Raw genomic sequence first — 23,562 nt, forward strand, 5'->3', positions numbered from 1 at the left:
TACCTAAATATCTTTGTTGAAGAAAGAAGGAAGTCTGCAATCTTAAAATCAGAGAAGATAATTTATACCGCTGCTGCTAATGCACACTTGGCCCATGAAAATGATTGTGCAAGCAACTAATACATCATCACAACTCATTCCTTCTCTTGCACTTTGTTCACCGGTCCACAGCTACTGCTTTAATCATAAGCAGACACATTCCAGTAGAAATGAAGCAGGCCATGAAGAGGATAGCTGCCAGTTTTCTGGAATGCGAACTCGTCAGCATTGAGCAGCAACAGCTGTCTCCTGAAAGCATTTTCCTAGGCCTTCTGTTGAACTATCTGCATCATTTTCATCAAATTTGCAAACAACCTAAATACAGGGCAATCCAAGAAAACTTCTTAGAGGCTGGAAAAGACTTGAGACTGGGGCAGAGGCTCACCTTCCAGCAGGACAATAACCCCAAACACACAGAGCTACAATCGAATGGTTTAGATCAAAGCAAGTTCATGCATAAAAAAAGGCCCAGTCAAAGTTCAGACCTAAATGTAGTTGGGAATCTGTGGCAAGCTATTAATCTATTTGTTATGAGGCAGTGTTATCCTTTTCAGAGAAGAACTAGCAAAGATTTTAATCCATACGTTTAGTGCAAGGGTGGTACAGACATAGTCCAGAAGATTTGCAACTGCAATTCCAGCAGATGGTGGAATTAAGAAGTTCAAGAACTGTGACTCTCAGAAATGCCAGGCGTCATTTTACAAAAACAACACTGGAAACAAATGGTAAAAAATTGTCACTTAAGTGAAAGCATTTATAAGTCCTCTCAGAGAACATTATGACCTAGTTCTATAAGTGGATACACACAAGTGGGTTATGATACCTGAAAGAGTCAAACTTTACTCCAACCCTTGCAGGGGAATTCTTGAGAGTGTCCCACTTTAAGATTGTGTAATCATCATTTGCTGTTTTTGTCTTTTTTCCCCCCACATATTATGTTCACATTTAACTACAGGCTCTGCGTTGGCATATAAATCTACAGCCCTGGGCCAGTGAGGATCACTCTCTGGAGGATGAAACTAAAAGGTTCCTCAGTTACATCACAACCCCACAGGTGAGTCACTGTTCGAGGAATTATTGTTGCCTAAAATAATTTCCTGTTGGATGAAGCTGTTTTTAATGTTTTATGCAGGTCTGAGACCTTCTAGTAGTAGCTGCAATTAACAGCTAGAGGCAATTGTATAATTTGTACTGCATTTAGTAGGCAGAATACTGAGACAACTAAAACACAGTACGAAGATTTGCATAGAAATTAACCAGGAAGTATGAATGTGGCAGTTTTTAAATTAGAGCTTTAAATACAATACACACTGCAGCAAAATATTCAGTGGTGGCTATAACATGACTAAATTATTAAGAGGTACTGATGCTGTTTGATACATTACTGCTGGTCTCAGATTATCTTTAAACAAAGGTAGATCACCATTATATCCAAAGGTTAATCACACATGCTCAGCCAGGCGAGCCCAGAGCTGATCACACTTCCTCAAAACTCTGACAGCACTGTTTAAAGGACCAAAATGTTTTTTAATGCTACAAAATGTTTTAAGCTTAAACTCAACCAAGCAGCCAAGACTTTTTTGCTGCACTGAAGTCACACAAAGGTTCAAACAACAAAACAAAAAACCTTAAGACTTGACTTGGACTCAAGGTTTTGACATTTAAATGAAAGCTTGAGTCAGGAGCAGTCTTTAGCTCATGTAATCAGAGGTGAAAGTAAGACACAGCTCTAACAGGGATTGCATATTCTCCTGTGAAAGCGTGCACTTTATTTGGACCCGCTGACAGATTGTGAACTATTAATGTTTTTTAAAATCTGTTTTTCATCAGTGTCAGGCAACAACATTGTATATCCATTTTTAGTAATTTTGGTGTCCTTGTTAAAATAAATTCTACTGATCACCCGTCACATCTATCTAGGGTTTCATTCATCCATTTTCAGTGAAAAACATCAAAAAGAGCATGTAACTTTGACCAAACAGTATGAATTACAATTTAGAAGCAAGATGTGTTTTTGATTTCCTGAAAAATTACATTTTTGAGGTACAAGGTGTCTGACAGTGGTTTTTTGTTAGTCAAAGCTTTATAATAGTGGCATCTGAGGTGTCTATCAGAATTAATATATATAAAATGGCTTCAATGTATTTCAGAACAAAATAAGCATAACATCTTTGTCTCTGCTTACATCTAGTGATTCTTCAAAATACAAACACATCCTCTTAATTAATTCAAGAACTAGATGTGAACAATTTTTTTTAGCATGCATTAAACAATAGTATGTTCATTTCAGTCATTCAAGACTTAAGATTTGTCTTGGAGGTGGCACAAAAGACCCGAGACTTAACACGGTCTTAGAAAAAAATTACTTCCATAATACCGCAGCATATTGGGCTGGTATGCATAGGACAATACTTGACAGACCGAAAATTGTTCAACTAATGATTCCTGATCAGGGGGTGCTCTGATTTGTTAGTCTGACTAAAAGTCTATATTTTAACTTTATTGATAACATTAATAATTGAAAATTATTAATAGTTGCTAATAGCCAAATAATCATTATGGCACAATTTTTATGCCATGCTTCAAACAAGACAATCAGCATAGGAAAAAATATGGGACAAAGGTGAAAAGCAAATTTGATGAAAAAAACAAGACAGCAATATGTCAGGGAAGTTCTCATGAGGCCAACAATTTTACTGAAGAAGCTGCAGGAATCTCTGCCTAGACCTGGTTGTGTTCTACATGCTATATCAATCTCCTACACTCTCCATATGGAACAAGAAGCACGGTTGCAAAACAAAAGTGTTTTCTTCCAAAGAAAGCCTCCAGGCCATGTTAAAATCTTGTAGGAGAAAATGATGAAACCAAAATGAAAAGCTTAAGAAGAAGAGGGATTTCATTTTTTAGCATCACAGTGAGTCTGTTGGCCCAGCCAGAGTCTAGAATCTGTTGAATCACCTCAAGAAGACTAAAAACTGGGAATGTGCTTACTGTTGAGATTAGGTCTGTGGTTTTCAGAAACACAAAATGGCAACTTTGAGTTCAGTAAATTTGCTCAAGCAGACACTTGGATGCAACATTAGGACATACAAGTAATATAATTAACACCAGGATAACTTTGTATCTCTCAGACTATAATTAGTGTAGGTGACACTTGGATCTCTTACATTCAGCTCAGCTATTTGGCTTGCTCAGCTGTGCACTGTAATTCATTACTCTATTGATTACAGCATAGACAGATCTCACAGCACTTCTGTTGAGACTGAATCAATGAGATGGTGTAGTTTGTTTTTTCATCTATATCAGTATTAATTACTTCAAATCGATAGAGATGTTGTGCAACATAACTAAAAAGAAATTCTGTAGGCCTGTAGGAGCCTTGGGAGATAATTTTCTCCTTGTTCCACCCCAAACCCATGTGGAGACTTAGGCTTTTTATCGCCCAAAACTAAGTTTGGCATTTTTACTTTATTGAATTTGTCTTGGAGATAAATCAGCATCTTATCTGTTTCCTCTTTTAGGATATGGCAGGAACAAAGAGTAGGAGGATAGTGTGTGTTTGTGGGAAGCTGCGAAAGGGAGCTGTCCATCATTGACAGTGGCAGGCGAGGGTGGAAGCAGTCTATGCGGGAATCCTCTGCATCCTCAGCTGTAATGCTGACTGACACAATGTCTGGTGGAGCTGTTACTCAGAGAGATGGTCTGTGACACAACTGTCCAATCAATAGCAGTCAGCAGCTTCTCGGCATGCTCGCACAGGGAAACACACAGAAGGGATAACGGTCGGTCAAAAGTATATAACACACACTTTAGGGATACTTCCTGTTACATTCTCAGAATTTAGACAGTGTTATTCAAATACAGGAATATAATAAACTAAAAAAACATTTTCTAAATTCTCTGTAACAATGCTTGTCAGTCAGCAGCTCATTGCATGTCGGTTCACATTATTTGCTCATGACTGCTTGCAGCTGGGTGCACATTATCACTGTCAGATATTATGAAGCATATTCAAAAATTAATTCAAGGAGCACCTGAGACAGTAGCTATTTCAGTGTTGGGAACAACAAAGACACACTAAGGATAATGATGAAAGGGAACCTGACTTAGCTGGTGCCTCTCTGCTTGACCCATCACTGAACAACATGACTGGAGTTAGAAATTTGTAATCGCCACAACAAGCTGCTCTTTCCAAGATGTAAAAATGTAAAAGTTTTGCAGAAGAGGCAAACATAAATAATGTAGTTTCAAACCAACAATAGGTGTGATTTTTATAAGTGACTGGAAGGGATTGCAAATAATTTCCTTTTAGAAGGAACTAATCCCACCCACATTCTCAGTCATTATTCTGCATGTCAGCACTGATTGTTTGCTTTAAGCTAATTATACATTGCAGGGTGTGGGGGAACACACACATATTTGTGTGCATGCTGTTATGTTTGCACTGTATTTGCACTAAATGATGTAAGACAGAGTTAGATTTTTGTTCTGCATCATCAGGACTGAGCCAACAAGGTTACCCCTTGTGCAAACTGGAGCTGACAAAACACAAAGAAACTAGCATGCGAACGTTTGAGCATGCTCTTGTGCTAAAGTTCACTCAAGTGAAAAACAGTTATTTTGCAACTAATGTGTTTTCATATATATACATGAATACATGTCTTAAAAGGTTCAAATTCCTACTTACGTTCTCATTACTGAAAGTGTACAGGTCCTTCTCAAAATATTAGCATATTGTGATAAAGTTCATTATTTTCCATAATGTCATGATGAAAATTTAACATTCATATATTTTAGATTCATTGCACACTAACTGAAATATTTCAGGTCTTTTATTGTCTTAATACGGTTGATTTTGGCATACAGCTCATGAAAACCCAAAATTCCTATCTCACAAAATTAGCATATTTCATCTGACCAATTAAAGAAAAGTGTTTTTAATACAAAAAACGTCAACCTTCAAATAATCATGTACAGTTATGCACTCAATACTTGGTCGGGAATCCTTTTGCAGAAATGACTGCTTCAATGCGGCGTGGCATGGAGGCAATCAGCCTGTGGCACTGCTGAGGTCTTATGGAGGCCCAGGATGCTTCGATAGCGGCCTTTAGCTCATCCAGAGTGTTGGGTCTTGAGTCTCTCAACGTTCTCTTCACAATATCCCACAGATTCTCTATGGGGTTCAGGTCAGGAGAGTTGGCAGGCCAATTGAGCACAGTGATACCATGGTCAGTAAACCATTTACCAGTGGTTTTGGCACTGTGAGCAGGTGCCAGGTCGTGCTGAAAAATGAAATCTTCATCTCCATAAAGCTTTTCAGCAGATGGAAGCATGAAGTGCTCCAAAATCTCCTGATAGCTAGCTGCATTGACCCTGCCCTTGATAAAACACAGTGGACCAACACCAGCAGCTGACACGGCACCCCAGACCATCAATGACTGTGGGTACTTGACACTGGACTTCTGGCATTTTGGCATTTCCTTCTCCCCAGTCTTCCTCCAGACTCTGGCACCTTGATTTCCGAATGACATTCGGAATTTGCTTTCATTCGAAAAAAGTACTTTGGACCACTGAGCAACAGTCCAGTGCTGCTTCTCTGTAGCCCAGGTCAGGCGCTTCTGCCGCTGTTTCTGGTTCAAAAGTGGCTTGACCTGGGGAATGCGGCACCTGTAGCCCATTTCCTGCACACGCCTGTGCACGGTGGCTCTGGATGTTTCTACTCCAGACTCAGTCCACTGCTTCCGCAGGTCCCCCAAGGTCTGGAATCGGCCCTTCTCCACAATCTTCCTCAGGGTCCGGTCACCTCTTCTCGTTGTGCAGCGTTTTCTGCCACACTTTTTCCTTCCCACAGACTTCCCACTGAGGTGCCTTGATACAGCACTCTGGGAACAGCCTATTTGTTCAGAAATTTCTTTCTGTGTCTTACCATCTTGCTTGAGGGTGTCAATAGTGGCCTTCTGGACAGCAGTCAGGTCGGCAGTCTTACCCATGATTGGGGTTTTGAGTGATGAACCAGGCTGGGAGTTTTAAAGGCCTCAGGAATCTTTTGCAGGTGTTTAGAGTTAACTCGTTGATTCAGATGATTAGGTTCATAGCTCGTTTAGAGACCCTTTTAATGATATGCTAATTTTGTGAGATAGGAATTTTGGGTTTTCATGAGCTGTATGCCAAAATCATCCGTATTAAGACAATAAAAGACCTGAAATATTTCAGTTAGTGTGCAATGAATCTAAAATATATGAATGTTAAATTTTCATCATGACATTATGGAAAATAATGAACTTTATCACAATATGCTAATATTTTGAGAAGGACCTGTACTTCCTTCTCATCATCCTGGCTCCAACCCCAGCTGAACATCATGTGGAGCATTACACAAATCACGCTTGAACCGCAGAGGTCATTTGCACTTTCTATGGGTCAAATTCTACAGCAATTTGCAGTCATTTATAACAGTGCAAACCTTTGATATTAGTTTTTTCAGTCAAAAGAGACAATAACGGAAAACAACCTGTTTGAAGTGAACAAGACTCAATATTCATGCAAACACACACAAAGTTATTTGATTAATTACTGATTCAGTTCTAGAATACCCTGTTTTGACTTTTACAAAATGATTTATGTCACATAACCTAACACAGAGCGTGCATCTGTATAAATTCAATCATAAATTATCTTCCCCTGTCTGCTAACAGTTTCATTTTACCACAACAGAAACTCAAAAGTAAGCCAATCCCATTTCCCAACCATTCATTACAAATTTGGGGTCTGCTTTTGTTTTACTAATGCTTTTGTATTTGGAATACTCACCTCAATGTTGAGAATAATTAAATGTTGCAAATAAACGGCTGCTGTGACGTGTTTCTCTTTGTATCCAGGTAACCTGTGCTTCATTAGTTGATAATGAGGCTGCTACAGAATCATCTGCTGGTGACTGGGCTGTGTGCCTGGATCCAAAGTTCAGCCTGACCCACAGGATGAAGAGCAAGCACTGTAGGGTATACTCTTTTGGGTGGGTATAGGAAAAAAGTAGATTCACACATACTGTGCATGTTTCTTAATATATCTGTGTAAGGGGGCAAGTTGCATGATGTGAAATTATTTCTCACATTGCCTTCCTACATAAATATATGTAAATGTTCAAAATTAATGCAACAATCTCTGGATTGTGTACAGTGATGCAAAAAAAGGATTACTCTTTTTAAATATTCAGTTTGTTTCATGAAGTGTTTATATATTCGTGTCGTGCCATATTTATTTTAGTTTCCTTTAAAAGAAAGTTATTTGCACTACAACAGTTTTTACCCCGTTTTACTCCTTAACCAAAACATAGACAACATGAACTTTAAAAGAGTAAAAAGTTAAGACACCCTACCCCCAATAGCAAGTGTTTCTCCCTTTGAATGAAATAACCTCGTTGAAATGGTTCTTGCGGCCATGGGAAAGTTTGCCCCACTCCTCAGTTTTGACATGTTGGGGGAGTTTCCTGAAATAACCTGTTTCAAATCACCCTACAACATCTCAATGAGATCAAGATCATCTGGGCTTTGACTTTAACTGGCATAAGACTTTCCATTTCTAAATTCTCAGTCAGTCCTTGGCAATCACAGCAGCATGGTTAATGTTTCTGCTTGAGCTTTATTGTATTTTGACAGATGGTCTCGCCTTTTTCGATTATCCTCTGATGGTAGAATTTATGGTAGATGATGGTACACTGGCCATATCCAGCTGTAGCAAAACATCCAAAAACCATGGCACTTGGTTTAGGGATGCTTCACAGCAAATGGGTTTTTTTTTTGTTCCTGCAATGTTGTATTAAGTTACGCCAAGCATGTCCTCTGTTCTGGTGCTTAAACAATTAGACTAATTTGTCCAAAGAGCATTATTCCAGAAGTCCTGGTCATTGTCTATGTGCTCATGTTTTTTATTAGACCGTTTCACGAAAAACTCCTTGGCTGGATTTAGACGCCTGTCATTTTCGATATAGCACTGACTCAAATACAGAGAACACTCAGAGGAAACAAGCTGAAAGTGTAACGGTGTTTATTTACAGTACGTGAACACAGGGACATGAATGGGTAAATTCGCCAACAGAAAGAGAGGGGAAGAGAACTGGTGAAACAGGGAACGGTGTTAACAAAAACGATACTTGTAAACAAGAAAGTGTCTTACTAAGTAAATGCCGTCAGGTTGCCAGGGGTAGAGGGAGTTAGAACCTGAGTGTGCGAAGCTAGGTTGTCCAGATGCTTCAGTACAAGCTGGGGAGTGAATAATGGTGAGTTCATGAGAGAGTTCAATGTTCAGGTACTTGCGTTGGAGGGTGAACAGGGTACGCCTCTGCCTTGGTTCAGGAGTCGGGAATTTCCAGGAAGCTGCCAGCTTAATCCAAAACACGAAATCCAGAACGTAATCCACAAAACGTAGGTAAACTTGAGCGTCCAGGAAATCACTGGAGCCAAAGACGAAGCTCAACGAAGATAAACAAGGTTCAGGTTTCAGCCACTGAAGGCAAACACTCTGGCATCAAAGTGCTGGCAGCCTCCTCCTTAAATACTCCTCAAGGCAATCAGCAGATCAGTCACACCTGTCACCCCGTGCACCTGAGAAACTCTGGAACCATCTAAAAGCTAAAAACAACGTGAACACAAACACACACACACACAAAAACCCAGAATCCTGAGAACGCCTCTTTCTCTCTCCACGTGTTTTGAGAAATGACCGATGCAGCGAGAGGAATACAAATCAGCCCGCCTCTGTTATGTCCTGACTCATCAAGCAAGGTAGACACAGGCCCACACTGACTGACTTGTATGTACAGGTGTTGGACAATAAAACTGAAACACCTGGTTTTAGACCACAATAATTTATTAGTATGGTGTAGGGCCTCCTTTTGCAGCCAATACAGCGTCAGTTCATCTTGGGAATGACATATACAAGTCCTGCACAGTGGTCCGAGGGATTTTAAGCCATTCTTCTTGCAGGATAGTGGCCAGGTCACTACGTGATACTGGTGGAGGAAAACGTTTCCTGACTCGCTCCTCCAAAACACCCCAAAGTGGCTCAATAATATTTAGATCTGGTGACTGTGCAGGCCATGGGAGATGTTCAACTTCACTTTCATGTTCATCAAACCAATCTTTCACCAGTCTTGCTGTGTGTATTGGTGCATTGTCATCCTGATACACGGCACCGCCTTCAGGATACAATGTTTGAACCAATGGATGCACATGGTCCTCCAGAATGGTTCGGTAGTCCTTGGCAGTGACGCGCCCATCTAGCACAAGTATTGGGCCAAGGGAATGCCATGATATGGCAGCCCAAACCATCACTGATCCACCCCCATGCTTCACTCTGGGCATGCAACAGTCTGGGTGGTACGCTTCTTTAGGGCTTCTCCACACCGTAACTCTCCCGGATGTGGGGAAAACAGTAAAGGTGGACTCATCAAAGAACAATACATGTTTCACATTGTCCACAGCCCAAGATTTACGCTCCTTGCACCATTGAAACCGACGTTTGGCATTGGCATGAGTGACCAAAGGTTGGGCTATAGCAGCCCGGCCGTGTATATTGACCCTGTGGAGCTCCCGACGGACAGTTCTGGTGGAAACAGGAGAGTTGAGGTGCACATTTAATTCTGCCGTGATTTGGACAGCCGTGGTTTTATTTTTTTTGGATACAATCCGGGTTAGTACCTAAACATCCCTTTCAGACAGCTTCCTCTTGCGTCCACAGTTAATCCTGTTGGATGTGGTTCGTCCTTCTTGGTGGTATGCTGACATTACCCTGGATACCGTGGGTCTTGATACATCACAAAGACTTGCTGTCTTGGTCACAGATGCGCCAGCAAGACGTGCACCAACAATTTGTCCTCTTTTGAACTCTGGTATGTCACCCCTAATGTTGTGTGCATTTCAATATTTTGAGCAAAACTGTGCTCTTACCCTGCTAGTTGAACCTTTACACTCTGCTCTTACTGGTGCAATGTGCAATCAATGAAGACTGGCTACCAGGCTGGTCCAATTTAGCCATGAAACCTCCCACACTAAAATGACAGGTGTTTCAGTTTCATTGTCCAACCCCTGTATGTATGACATATAGTGTATGCACAAGACTCAGACATAATTTCCGGCAAGAAGGATGAGAAACACAATTTAACAACAAGATCATTATTTTTTTCCATTGAAGCCCATAGTTGCAGATTTTATTTGTAGTGTTGATGTCCATTCCACACTACACTTTCTGTTGTTAAGCACTGCAAGCTTCATTTCTGAAAGCTCACAACTGTGTGGGATTTCACCAGCCTTCGCTAGTGATTTATGAATGGTGAGGTGAAATTACAGATAGCAAATGTGTCCTCCTTTCACACATCCCATTACAGTTAAACCTCTGCATTTTTTTGTGATTGCATAGGCATGCACTTTCATATATATGTATACCAGCAAGATCCTGCTGCAGGTCCCATAATGATATATTTGGGTTTTTAAAGACATCTTTTGGCATCTTGCCTTCTGCTTTCTTGGCAAACTTGCTAATCAAGCCACATCTGGACATGTTGGCAGTTGTTTTGAATGTTTTTCCCTTAGAGACTCTTTTCCAGACAGTGAAAAGTGACTTTGAATTCTTTTGAATTCTTTACAGACTCATCAGCTGCTACAATCTTCTTTCTGAAGGCCTCAGACAGCTCTTTTGTTCTCACCATGGTGCTTTCTCTCACTTCATCAGCAAGGAGCACACTGCACTAAATGTCTGATGCTTAAACAGGGCAGTTCTCTACAAAATGCAAAGTAACGATGTCATCATCAAGTGCACCTTTTGGGACACGCCTTTGTGTGGGATTTTCAACATTTTAGGCAGAGAAAAAGGAGACGATCCTAAAATATTGATCACCATTTCTTTGTAACAATTTTTTCTTTCTTGTAGTTTATATTGATTGGATTTCACAGCATATTATATTTGAAATTCATATCAAATATCCTCAGGGCCAAAAATAATATGTTAGCAAAACACACAGGTTGTTTTGACATAACTGTGTCTCTGGCTAAAACAGAACAAGTACATTGTCTGCGACTTGAAATAAGGATAATCCAATTTCTGTCTGAACTATCTCCAATTTGAAAGATTGTATTTTTTCCACCATTGCTTCTGTCACTACCAGACCAGTCATTTTGAATGAAGTCCACCAAATCACCAAGGTGTTTGACCTTCCTGAGACCTAAGGGTTAAACAATCCCAGCTGACTTTATGTTGAGGATCAACGTGGCCTGGCTGGCACTGCCCTGCCTGCTCTCCCTGTGGCTGGGGTTAACAGACTTCTAAAAGGCATTTTCTGCAGTGATAGAGCCTATTAATTTGACTGCTGTGATACAGCACAGGTGTGCTGACATCAAGACACAAAGACATCTGACGTCAGTGGGGTCAGTTCCCTCCTGATTCTTCATGCCCGTTTTCTCTGGAGAGGGGGTAAAAAGTTACCTAGTTACAGAGTGTTGACCTCAGGGTTCACTGTGGCTCAGTAGGAAGAGAAGTCGGCAATCAGAAGGTTGTGGGTTTGATTCCAGCTTCCTCCTGCCATATGTTGATGTACCCCTGGGCAAGGCACTTAACCTCAAGTAGCCTACCGATCTGCGTATCGGTGTATGAATGTGTGAGCGTTAGTGAGTGCAATTGGGTGAATGTGGCTCTCTTGTAAAGCGCTTTGAGCGGTCTGTATGACTGGAAAAGTGCTATAAACGTTCAGTCATTTACTGATCAACAACACCATTTATCAGAAAAGATAGAGTACCCTGTAAAGGTTTTCACATCTTTTGAACTTTTTTACATTTTGCCAGGTTAAAATCAAAAACTTAAATGAATGTTTTTGCTTTTAAACAAGCACAAAAAGCACATGATTATGAAGTAAAAGGAATATGGGGCTTTAAAAATGTATAGCAAATAAAAATCTGAAATATGTTGCATGCATATGCGTTCAGGTCCCTGTACACTGATACCCCTAAATAAAAGCCAGTGCAACCAATAGCCTTCAGAAGTTACATGATCAGTCAACCTGTGTAATTTAATCTCAGTATAAATCCAGCTGTTCTGGGGGGAATGGGGAGGAGCTGCAGAGATCCACAGCTGAGGTGGAGGAATCTGTCAACATGGCATGACTAGTTGTGTGCTCCACAAACCTGGCCTCCATGACAAAATGGCAAGAAGAATGCCATTGTTGAAAGAAAACCATAAAAAAATCTCACTTTCAGCTTGCCACAAGCCATACATTAGGGACAGCAAATATGTAGAAGAAGGTGATCTGTTCAGATGAGATCAAAATGTAATATTTTCTTTGGCAACCCTATGTGTAGGTGAAAGATAAAACTACACATGGTGGTGGCAGAATCATGCACTGGGATGCTTTTTTTCAGTAGGGACAGTGAAACTTTTCAAATGTGATGGAATGATGGCTTTAGTTAAAAACATGGTAGACCTGGAGGAAGACCTCTTACAGGCTGCACAAGACTTGAGACGGGAGCAGAGGTTCACCTAAAAGCAGGATTTTCACCCTGAACATACATAAAAAATGGGATATTTTAAACCCAAATGAGATTCTGAGTCACGACTTAATGTTTACAGACACCATCCAGCCAATCTGACTGTGCTTGTACTATTTTACAAAACAAAGGCATAATTGTGTGTCTTTATAAATGCAAAGCTGGTAGAGACATGCACCAAAACCCTTGCAGCTGTTTTGGAGCAAAAGGTGTATCTATAAAGTTTTGACTCAGGACCTGAATACATATGCACAACACAATTTTGTGATTTTTGTTTGCAAAAATATCTGAAAACTTTGTATCATTTTCATCCTTCCACTTAACTATTATGCACTAATTTGTCACAAAAAATCCCAATAAAAGACATTTAGTAAGTTTGTGGTTTTAAAGTGACAAAATGGTAAAAAGCTCTCAGGGTATAGTTTTACTTTTATGAGCAACATTATAAGATATGAATCACAGCATCCTTGCTGTAAAGCAAAAAAACCTTCTCACTTTTTTCCATCAATCCAGCTGATCCTTTAAGAGCTTTGGAATGAAATCAATACACTCCAAGTCACCCCTCAACTCTGGCAATCAATACAATAAAAGGAAGATGATGGAAAAAATTTCCTTGAAAAACTAACTCTGCAGCACTGTCTGATATGTCCTCTATTTGACCTGCAGTACATTCATTATGCACACACACCCCCCAAACAAGTTCTTGGTCATATTCTTGACACAAAGCCAGGTATGCTGAAAATTCTGCTACAAGGACTTGTTTCCACCATTGCATTTAGATTCAAACTGCAGTCCACAGCTGTACATAAAATTTGATTATAAAGAAAGGCAAAAAACAAGTGTCTCTGTGTACTGTCTTGAAGTCACCACATCTCTGAGCACATATTTACTAGCTGTGTATGTTTGTTTTCAGTTGATGGAGTTCATTTGCTCTCTGTTTAATGAGCTGTGGGCAGCTGTGTCTAGGCACAATGAGCAGCTACTCTCTTGTTGGTCGGCTGCTTGTTGCTTGCATGTAGAGAGGGATGGTTAAAGGATGTTTTTCCACATAAAAGACCACTTATCCACCATTTTAACTCCTACTTCCTCCCACTTATTTATATTTAGAGTACAATTTTTCATTTAACCTTCCTACACTTTCCTCTTCCACATGGTGTTGAATGAAAGATATTGAAAGAGTTCTGGTTCAGTGCACCAAGAAATAGTGTCTAAAAGGAAGCTAGATTTTGATATATGGATAGAAGTACAAGAACTACAGTACTACAGTACATGCATCCCTAGTAAAGACATTTAAAATAGTTTAAAATGAATTCCCATTTTATTGCAGTAGAACAATCCCATGCTGTGAATAAAAACAAGAAAAATCACACTTTTATTTTCAATACATTTATTCAGCAGGAGAAAAAGTACTGTTTAGAAATTGTGTTTATTACAAATTCCAGAGTGCTACAATTATCAGCCCTCACTATTCCTAAAGGAATAGGAACAGGTGAGTCAAGTGTGGCCCAGAGACCATTTGCTGCACCTTGGAATGATACTATGCGGCACCAGGATGGCACTTCGAGAACGGCACGAATTTGGTTCACCAGTTGAGGTGGAGGCCGATCCTTTTTTTTAAATTGTCGGAAATTTTCACAGGCCTGGCCTTTCAAAAAATATACTAATTAAAATCCCCCTAATATGGAAAGCACAAACTATTCCTCTTTTACTAACGACATTTTTTCCTTAGAACTTAATTTCATTATAAACATCCAAAACATTCAGACCAAAACATCCAGTGACTTTTATTCAAAGCAGACCGGAGCGCACCCATCCATTACCACTACTTTCAACTCGACATTTTCTGCCCCTGTGGCAAAAGGTTAATGTAACTGAAATAATTTTTTCAACTGATTTTTAAGATGATTTTTGTCACAAAATAGCAATATGAAAAGAGCTCCTTGCCCAAGCTTGTGTAAACGTATGTAAAGTTAGAACAATAATTATAACATCTGAAACAACTTGGACTGTGGCAAGCAAGACTGGACAATGACCCAAGGTTATCTTGCCACTACACTCAATGAGAAGGAAGGTAAGGAAGTAAAACCAAATCTCCAAAGCTTACCACTAGAGTTCTGTAGTAAAGATTGGCATCTGGGGGTTGACAAGACTTTATAACAACCATTAGATGCCATATATATTTCCAGTGGCTGTTTGCAAGACATGCCAGGAAAATAACCTTTTCTGCTCTACCATCACACATAAACATGTGGAGTTTGCTAGACTCTGCTAAGACTGAGTCAGAGGAAACTAAGACTGAGATTTTCAGCAACAAACTCCAGCTGGGGCTGGTGAGAAACAGATAAATATGTGGAAAGGCCTTTATACCTACTGTAAAGTGTGGTGGAGGCACTGTAATAGTATGGGCCCACATCTCTTCAAAATGCCCCTAAAACCTTGTTAGAACATGGCTTCATGAACGTGAAATTAAATATGAAAATCTGGTGGACTCTGAGAGAAAACTGAAAACGGGTCATCATCGTGTCTTTAAGCAAGGTAGTGATCTGAAACATATAGCCAAATCTAAACAGAAATGGTTCACAAAATTAAGCTTTTTCAATGGTAATCTCAGTCCCCAGACCTAAATCCTATAAAAGCATTTAGAGATCCCTCTCTCTTTATGCTCTAACCTTGTGAGATGTTTTAAGAGTAGAATACATGCTGTATTGGTAAAAATGTTACCAGCAGCAGGACCATTAACTGTCACACCAGCGATTTTGTAGAAAACAATTATGGATTTGTTGAGGTTTGATTTCTTTTCACCCACTGAATAAATTGACTCAAATAAAGGTTGGACTTTTCAAGGTAAGATTAGGGATAGGATGTTTGTTCTTTGTTGGACATAGAGCCTGAACTAAATCAGAGCAGGAATCAAGGGTATGCCCATTTTTCACTATACCACTTGTTTAATGTCTGTACTAGAAGGACCGGGTACTGGCACAGGTTTTGTTTGGTCAACAAAACACTCTCCCTTCTAGTCTTTTAAACAGATTGACTTATTGAGACAGATTTGTAGGCTGTTTGTGTTTTTAATCTTCTTGTTTGATGCTTGTGGATGTGCCAGTAGCCTAGATCTCACTCTGCTGGGCTATGCCTCTTCAGTTTATTATTAAGATTAAATGTGAAGAAGAAGTTATTTCTTTTTCTTGGCCACTGTATTCAAACATCCCTACAAGCTTGTGAAACCAGTCATTAATTTTTCTTCAGAGTTCACCTTCTTTTGCTGAACAACAACCAACTTGTCTTGAAGTGCAGAAATGATTTATCTTTTCTGAAATTGGTCTACAACTGTCCTTGAAGATTCAAGGCCACACAACTACAAATTTAGAACACTTATGTAGGCTAGCGCTTTGGAGGGGAAGTAAAAATACCTGTTCTTTATTATAAATGGTATGCTGACAAGAGGAGGCAGAGGCAATACAGACTGTAAAAAAGGGAAAGAAAGCAGGAGAAAATCTGGTATCTAACACCCAGTACAGAAAGACAATATAGGCCTGTACTTTTTATCAATGAATCCAAAGCTAGTTAACTAGGTAAAGTGTTTTTCCCCATGTGAACAGTGTAAGAGCAGGTAGATTTAAATATATTTATCTTGTTTCCTGCCATAAAAACTATTCAGAGGGAATTTGTGAATCAACCCTACATCTCACATATTTAAATGTAAGATCTGCAGAAGCAGTGTTCTGTTAAAAGGTTATGAACTTGATTTATATAGCAATTTCATAACAGATGTTGTATGAGTTAAGATTTAAAAACAACGAAATAATGTAGAATTAAAAAAATCAGCACTATGATTAACAAAAATCTTGAAAAACTAATAAAAAAAAATAAAAACATTAGTTGAATTAATATGGAGGCACAGATTTAGCTGTACCATAATCACAGACAGCGATGCTAAAATTAAAGTGTTGTGTTCATTTTTTTTGGGTTCGATAAAAAGTCTTGCTGCTGCATTATTTACAATCTGTAGTTTGTGTAAGCAAGTAGATACTAAGTTCATTATTTTAATCTTGAACATATAAAGCACAAATGACTGTCTCTGTATCTCCTTTTTATGAAATTGCATTGAGCTTACTGGGTCCTTTAAGCTGCATGAAACATGGTTGAGCAACCAAACTTGTACGCTTATTTAGGGTGAGGTGATCAGAAATGATGGCAAAATTCCTACAATGCTTTGCACTCTGTAAGATTCTAATAACAAAGAAGTCAAATGAATAATCAGAAGTGTTGCTTAAAAGCCACTGATCACTGTCAAAGAGCCCAAGAAAGACCTTGTGTTTTTCGCCATTGTAATGCACTCAGCTGCGCAAGACTCCACGGTGGAAGAAAAATACTTTTTTTATCCAGCTGTTAATAATTATAGGTTTCTGTGTAAAAAAAAAAAAAATCAAATATAAATGTCATGATAATTTACAGGATCATAGCATTTGTATAACCCGGAACAACGTTTTTGAGATTGGAGTTGTCTTAAGCTGGAAGAAATCTGTTTTGTCTTTAGACTCTCTCAGATTAAGACTCTAGTGGATAACCATACTTCACAAAATCTGAACTATCCATTTGAAGTAAGATTTTCACTACTTTGCACCAGTTTATGGTACTTAGTGTTTCTGCTCTACTCTCATGAGAGAAAATATTACATTCAGTGAGGACTTTATCACCAGAGTCATTCAGAAAGGCTTTTGTTGCACTCTAACTCCCCCTTTAACCCCCTTCTGCTATGTGGGCGATACCTATCATCTGTAGTGTTACTGCAGTCAATCACACCAGAGAATGGGAAACTGTCAGTGACACATTTAGTGCTGTGAAAAGAGACATCATCTTTCATATCAGTCCCTCGCATATACTTAACTCTCATCTTCCTGCAAGTGGGATGCATTCTGGGATCCGGAGCTTCATCTGTGAAAGAATTGAATTCCCACTGCCACAAATACAGGATAAAGTTGCAGCACAAATAGGGTACATAGAGAGAGAGAAACTGAGGAAAGAACCAACAAAAGAATCAGTTTTCTCTGCCAGAAACATTCTTTGCATGTGTATTTCCTTTCCTAACTTTGTGTGCGGTAATGAAGTCGGGACTATACCCAAATACCGCTGAGATTATTTTCACAGTATTGTTCACTTAATTTATGCACATGTTGTCTCATAGCTAAATTTCAACGATCATCGGGCCCTGTCTTCAACCTCCAACATCCATTTAAATGTGGAACTTTGGACCAAGAATACCAATGTAACTCATCCAAACCATAATCAGATGAAAGGATTTAATGGATTGTTATGCTGTATAGAAACAAACTGTTTATATAGTGCCCCCAGTTGGTCTGATTTTTACCAAAGTATCTGCACATTTAACTCTTCACAACGTTTAGTTACGCTTCTGATCCTGAGAGGATAAGTCCTCAAAAAATAGTAACTTTCTAAGTTTTCCTCATGTTTGTAATTTTAAGTGAAATATGAAATGATTCATTTATGAATCATTTAGAACAGTTTTTTCAGAGCAGACTTGCCACACCCAAGTCTAATTACTTCTAGAATGTTATTGTTAGTAAAAAGATTTAAAAACATCTCAAAAAGCTGCCCATCATGTCCCAATCTAAAAAGAAATTTCAAGAACAGATAAGAAACAAAGTCACTGGCATCTTTCAGCCTGGAAAGGGTTACAAAGCCCTTTCTATGGATTTGGGATTCCGAAGAATCACAGTGAAACAGTGGCCGGCCTACTAAAATTACAACAGGACTGCATTGATAACTCATCCAGAAGGTCTCGAAAAAACTAGAGCAACATTTAAAGAACAACAGTCAGGTATTATGAATCGACAACAAAATGGGATTTGGAAAAATTAAATCAATGGGAACATTCCACTGCTGTCCAAATAGAATATAAAGGCTTGACTCGCATTTGTCAAAAAAGCATCTTGGTGAAGCCCAAGACTTAGGAAAATATTGTGTGGTCTACCAAGAAAAATGAGCCATTATTGGAAAGATGTGCATCTCGTTACGTCTGGTGTAAAACTGACACAGTGTTTCAGAAAAAAATAGTATTATATCCACAATTAAACAATAGTGGTGATAGTGTTGTTGTTTGTTTCAGCTTTGCTGCTTTTAGACCTGGAGGACTTACCACACTGATGGAGCTACGAACCCTGTTCTCTACCAAATAATCCTGAAAGACAATATTCACCCATCAGTTTGGGATCTTCACCTCAAGTGCATTTGTGTTATGCACCTGAACATTAGTACAAAATGGGAATAATTTTTCACAACAGGTTATGTGTTGGAAAAAGAAAGTTCATGCATAGAGCTCCTTTTCAATAGGAGATTAGGGAGCTGGGGACCTATTTTAGAGCTGTGTATCATGCATTTATTACTTCTCTACAGTGGAGTCCAATAAAATAACATTGAGCTGATAACCAGTTCCATTCTATTTTCTATCTTGTGCTTCATAAGCATGCATTTATTTGTCCACTATCTACTGTAAATACATTAATAAATTAATCTGAGGACAAAAAACGTGATGCCTTCATACTCAACCCTTCTCTGTTTGTGTCTTCAGGTTGGGAGTGGATGATCGGTCCATGGATAATTTTCTCGCACAATCAGGTTGCGAGGTCCACTGCTTTGATCCCAGCCTGGAGCAGCCTCACCTGCAGAAAGCTGAAATATGGTTCCATCGCATCTCTGTAGATTGGAGGGACCCCAGCCCAGCGATTCTCCCTAAAAGACAAGCAAACAACAAGAAACTGGCCACCATCCTGGATGACTTTGGGCACAGAGAGGTAAGTGGTAAAGCAATACGGCTATTTATTTATGTATTTTATTTTATCATCATTCTTTATGTGCTGCATGCAAGCACACATTTATTTATGTGTGCCTCACCATAAATAAGTGGTTTGGTCATAATACTGGCAGGTGATAAGTGAAACTGAACCGAACAAAATGTGCCTAATCACGGTTTCATAAGATTTCAAGGGGAGAAATTATATTTCCACACAGGTCCAGTTTGGTGTGACAACTTATAACAAACAAGCAAATGCCAAGAAATCTGTAAGGGGACAAACGCTTTTTCACAGCATTATGTTTTTGCAATCCCTGTAGTGTTACATCCATGACAAATAAATTGCATATAGCGTGTACATGCAGTTCATTTTGTATTAAACTCTACAACCCCACACCTATTTCCCTTTCACTTATAGGCTGGCAGCTAAAAAGATCAAAATTCAGATATGACTCTAGAAAGTCTTAGCTGTAGAAATGTGCTCCTTGTCACCTCAAATTGAAATTAATATTCTGCAATTTGCTACTTTATTGAGATGTTTCAGTTTGTAAAAGGCACAAATATAACATTAGTGTTGTCTGTGGTGCGTGGGTTGGTACACTGTGCTGTTTTATAGAAGACAGTACTCACCTGTTTTAAATGCAGGGCCATGCACACATCCTCATAATGAGGTTTTAATGTGAGTACTCGGTATGCCAGCAGAGCAAGCACACGCACTGGCAGAATTGTTCTCTCTCAAAAGGTTCTGCCGAGCCTCTCAGATAGGAAACAGGCACTCAGAAAGGTTAACACATGCATTTGTGCAGCATTTTTGATCTGCAATGGGTAAAATCTGCACAAATGACTCATTTATGGACCTCTGGTGACCAACTGAGACAAGAGACTCACAACAGGAACAAATGTCAGTTGTCGGATGCCACATCTCATTTGGAGAAAATAACTGCATAATGGACAATTGACTGCATTATTAAGCCAATAACACATTAACAAGACTGCCCAGTCATCCAACCAGACTTGAGGTACCTAACCCACCGTTTCTTACTCCTGCTACTCAGTTTACACAGACATGAATGTTTTTGGTATTTTTTTCTACTTCTACACATCTGGTTTAAATCCATGGCTGTTTGGCAAACAGCAAACTAATAAGGTGATTTATAACCTCAAATAAAAATGCATTTTCCCAGCAGCAACTGAAGAATGAGCCATCTTTGAGATCCTGTTAGGTCTTCAGGTATTCTTCTCCTATTTCTTAATTACATAGTGCCTTGCAAGAATCCCAGTATTCTTTTATACCTTTTTCATGTCTTGTTTTGTCATGTTACATTTGCCAACTTCAATATATTTATTTGGAATTCAAAATAATTGACCAAGACAAAGTGGTTTGCAATTACGAAGGAGAAGGAGGCAGGTTTTAAAATCTTTTAAAGATGGAAATCTGAAATGTGTGGTGTGCATATGTATTCAGGCCCAAATGGTGAACACTTTGCAGAGCCACCTTTCACCACAGTTACAGCTGCATCCCCCACCATGATGCTGCTACCACCCTGTTTAACCATTGGGATGATGTGTTCTGGGAGATAAACTTCTCCACAAGTGTACTGCTGACTTTTCTGGTTTCTTCACTAATTCTCTCCACCCTTTAAGGGCTTCATAGACCAGCTGTGTTTCTACGGTGATTAAATTACACATAGGTGTACTCTATTTAATATTTAGGGCACTTCTGAATGTCGGCAGGTTGAACTGGATTTTATTTAGGGTTATTTAGGGGCTGAATACATATTCATGCAAAACTTTAGTCTTTTCCTCTCGTTTTTAAGCACACATTGTACAAAAGCTGCCTTTGGAGTTCAAGGACTGTACTGAAAATGGGTGAAAAAACCAGCTAAAGTCCAAAGACAAACTTTAAAAGGTAAAGCCTAAAGAACTTTTAAGACCACTTGTTTGGAAGGTTTGGCTTATTTAAACTGAAGCATAAAGAAATAAAAGGTGATTTAACACTTCTTTGGAGTGCACTTATGAGAATTGATATCTTAAACTGAGAAATCGTACATCTATGTTTAAGTTGCTCTTCAAAAGAAATATTCACCTTTAACATTTAAACTCAGAAAGGTCAGAAACAGGGCAACTTTAGTATTTGCTAAATCTCAGTTCAAACTCAAGTTCTTGACAATGTGCATTAGGCTTTGAGCACACATGAGTCTATTTACATAAATATGACCTCAGGGTGCTTTTAACATTCATTTTAGGAAGCAATTCCTTCCAGCAGGCACTGTCAAGTTGTGCCTCGGTTCAATCCATCATCACCGCCACTGAAACATAAGCTGAGGCCAAGCTTCACTTACTCCTTTACATCCTTTAATAGCTTTTGAATTCAATAACTCATCGCATCTTAGTGTAATTATTAAGCTGCAATAGAACTCATTTATTATCTAGGTGTGAAATCGTTTTTCTTTTTCAGTCTTTTCTTGTCACTATGTTCCAGGTGGATGTACTAAAAGCAGACATGGAAAGCGCAGAGTGGAAGATACTGGAGAATCTTGTCCTAGAAGGAGTCCTGGACTCTGTGGGTCAGCTGCTGCTAGAGCTTCACCTGCACTGGGCAGGCTTCGAGGTGGCCGGTGACGACCCATCTGTGGTGCGGTACTGGTTCAGTTTGCTGAAGGAACTGGAACGTGCCAGTTTCCGCCTCTTTCACGTCCACAACAACCCAAAAAAACCTCATCTTTTTTTACACAAGAACATCCTGAATGCCAGTAGCGCCTACACCTTGAGCTGGGTGAACACACGGTGGAAGCCTTCATAGACAGCACATAAACATAAAAAATAAATGTTATTGTGACTTGGTCTTTGGTCTGTGATGACCTCTTCCATAGATGGATGGAGTAATTACCTTCAGAGACTCTGTTTCTCCTTTTGGCTATTCTAATGTTGGCAGCAGGTCAGCCTGATTCAGTCATTCTTGAAGCCTGGCCCGCAGCCAGCCGGTCCCTCTTTATAAACAGCTATGGCCAACAGACCACACAGGTTGTACAGTGGATGAAAACATACACAGTGTTCCAAGGAGCAGGCAAAAAAAAAAGATCCTGTCTCTCTGACTGTAAGGGAATACTTAAAAGCAATTTATGCTGCCTGCACAAGGCAGTATGGTATTCACAAATGTATAGTTTTAAACGTGTATAGGCATTCTCCAGCCACTTTATGAGGTACACCTTGCTAGTACCGGTTCCCTTTTCCTTTAGAATCGCTTTAATTCTTTGAGGCATTCAATAAGGTGTCTGAAACTTTCCTCAGAGATTTTGTTGCATATTGACATGATAGCATCACACATCCTGCTGAACAACCATGATGACAATCTTCTGTTTCACCACATCCCAAATGTGCTCTGTTAGATTGAGTTTTGGTGACTGGCTGCCAGTGGAGTACACTCAAGTCATTGTGAAGATCAAGAAATCAGCTTGAGATGATTTGAGCTTTGTGACATGGTGCCTTGGAGTACTAAGGGGTCCACCACCAACCATCTAAAACTTTGATACAAGGCAGTTTGAAATCGTAGATCAACGTTATCTGACCCTACCATCTGAATATCACAGGTAAAGTCGAGACTCATCGCATCATTTTTTGTTGTTTTTGGTTAGCCTGTGTGAACTGTAGCCTCAATTTCCTGGTCTTAGCTGGATGCAACGGCACCCAGTTGTGTCTTCTGCTGCAGCAACCTACTGCATCTGCTTCAAGGCTGTGTGTGATGCATTCAGGCATGGTATTCTGAACACCTTAGTCATTATTTGAGCTTCATCAACTTACACCAGCCGGTCAATTTTTCTTTGCCCTCAATGAGGCGTTTTGTCCAGACAACTGAAAATATCTAGAAGGTATTTTCCCTGTTTGTAATTGCACCTTTTTCTACAACATTTTTTACTTCCATTAATATATTTGGATACAGCAAGCTTCTTTAGCTATTTTGTGGTGTACAGTACAGACCAAACGTTTGGACACACCTTCTCATTCAAAGAGTTTTCTTTATTTATGAATATTGTGGCTTCACACTGAAGGCATCAAAACTATGAATTAACACATGTGGAATTATATACTGAACAAAAAAGTGTGAAACAACTGAAAATATGTCTTATATTCTAGGTTCTTCAAAGTAGCCACCTTTTGCTTTGATTACTGCTCTGCACACTC

General features: G+C 39.3%; 1 protein-coding gene across 1 annotated transcript in view; it reads left to right on the forward strand.

Moving 5' to 3' along the window:
- mettl24 (methyltransferase like 24) overlaps window positions 1-23,428 on the forward strand; it is a 47,747-nt gene extending 24,319 nt beyond the window's left edge. Inside the window, exons 2-5 of the mRNA XM_047387389.1 lie at window positions 995-1,093; window positions 6,918-7,051; window positions 19,159-19,381; window positions 21,863-23,428. Coding sequence (XP_047243345.1) covers window positions 995-1,093; window positions 6,918-7,051; window positions 19,159-19,381; window positions 21,863-22,183 — 777 coding nt within the window. The 3' untranslated portion in view covers window positions 22,184-23,428. The remainder of the gene's footprint in view (window positions 1-994; window positions 1,094-6,917; window positions 7,052-19,158; window positions 19,382-21,862) is intronic.
- Window positions 23,429-23,562: the final 134 nt, after the last annotated feature.

The sequence above is a fragment of the Girardinichthys multiradiatus genome, chromosome 15 (genome assembly GCF_021462225.1).
Source record: "Girardinichthys multiradiatus isolate DD_20200921_A chromosome 15, DD_fGirMul_XY1, whole genome shotgun sequence".
NCBI classification, from domain to species: domain Eukaryota; kingdom Metazoa; phylum Chordata; class Actinopteri; order Cyprinodontiformes; family Goodeidae; genus Girardinichthys; species Girardinichthys multiradiatus.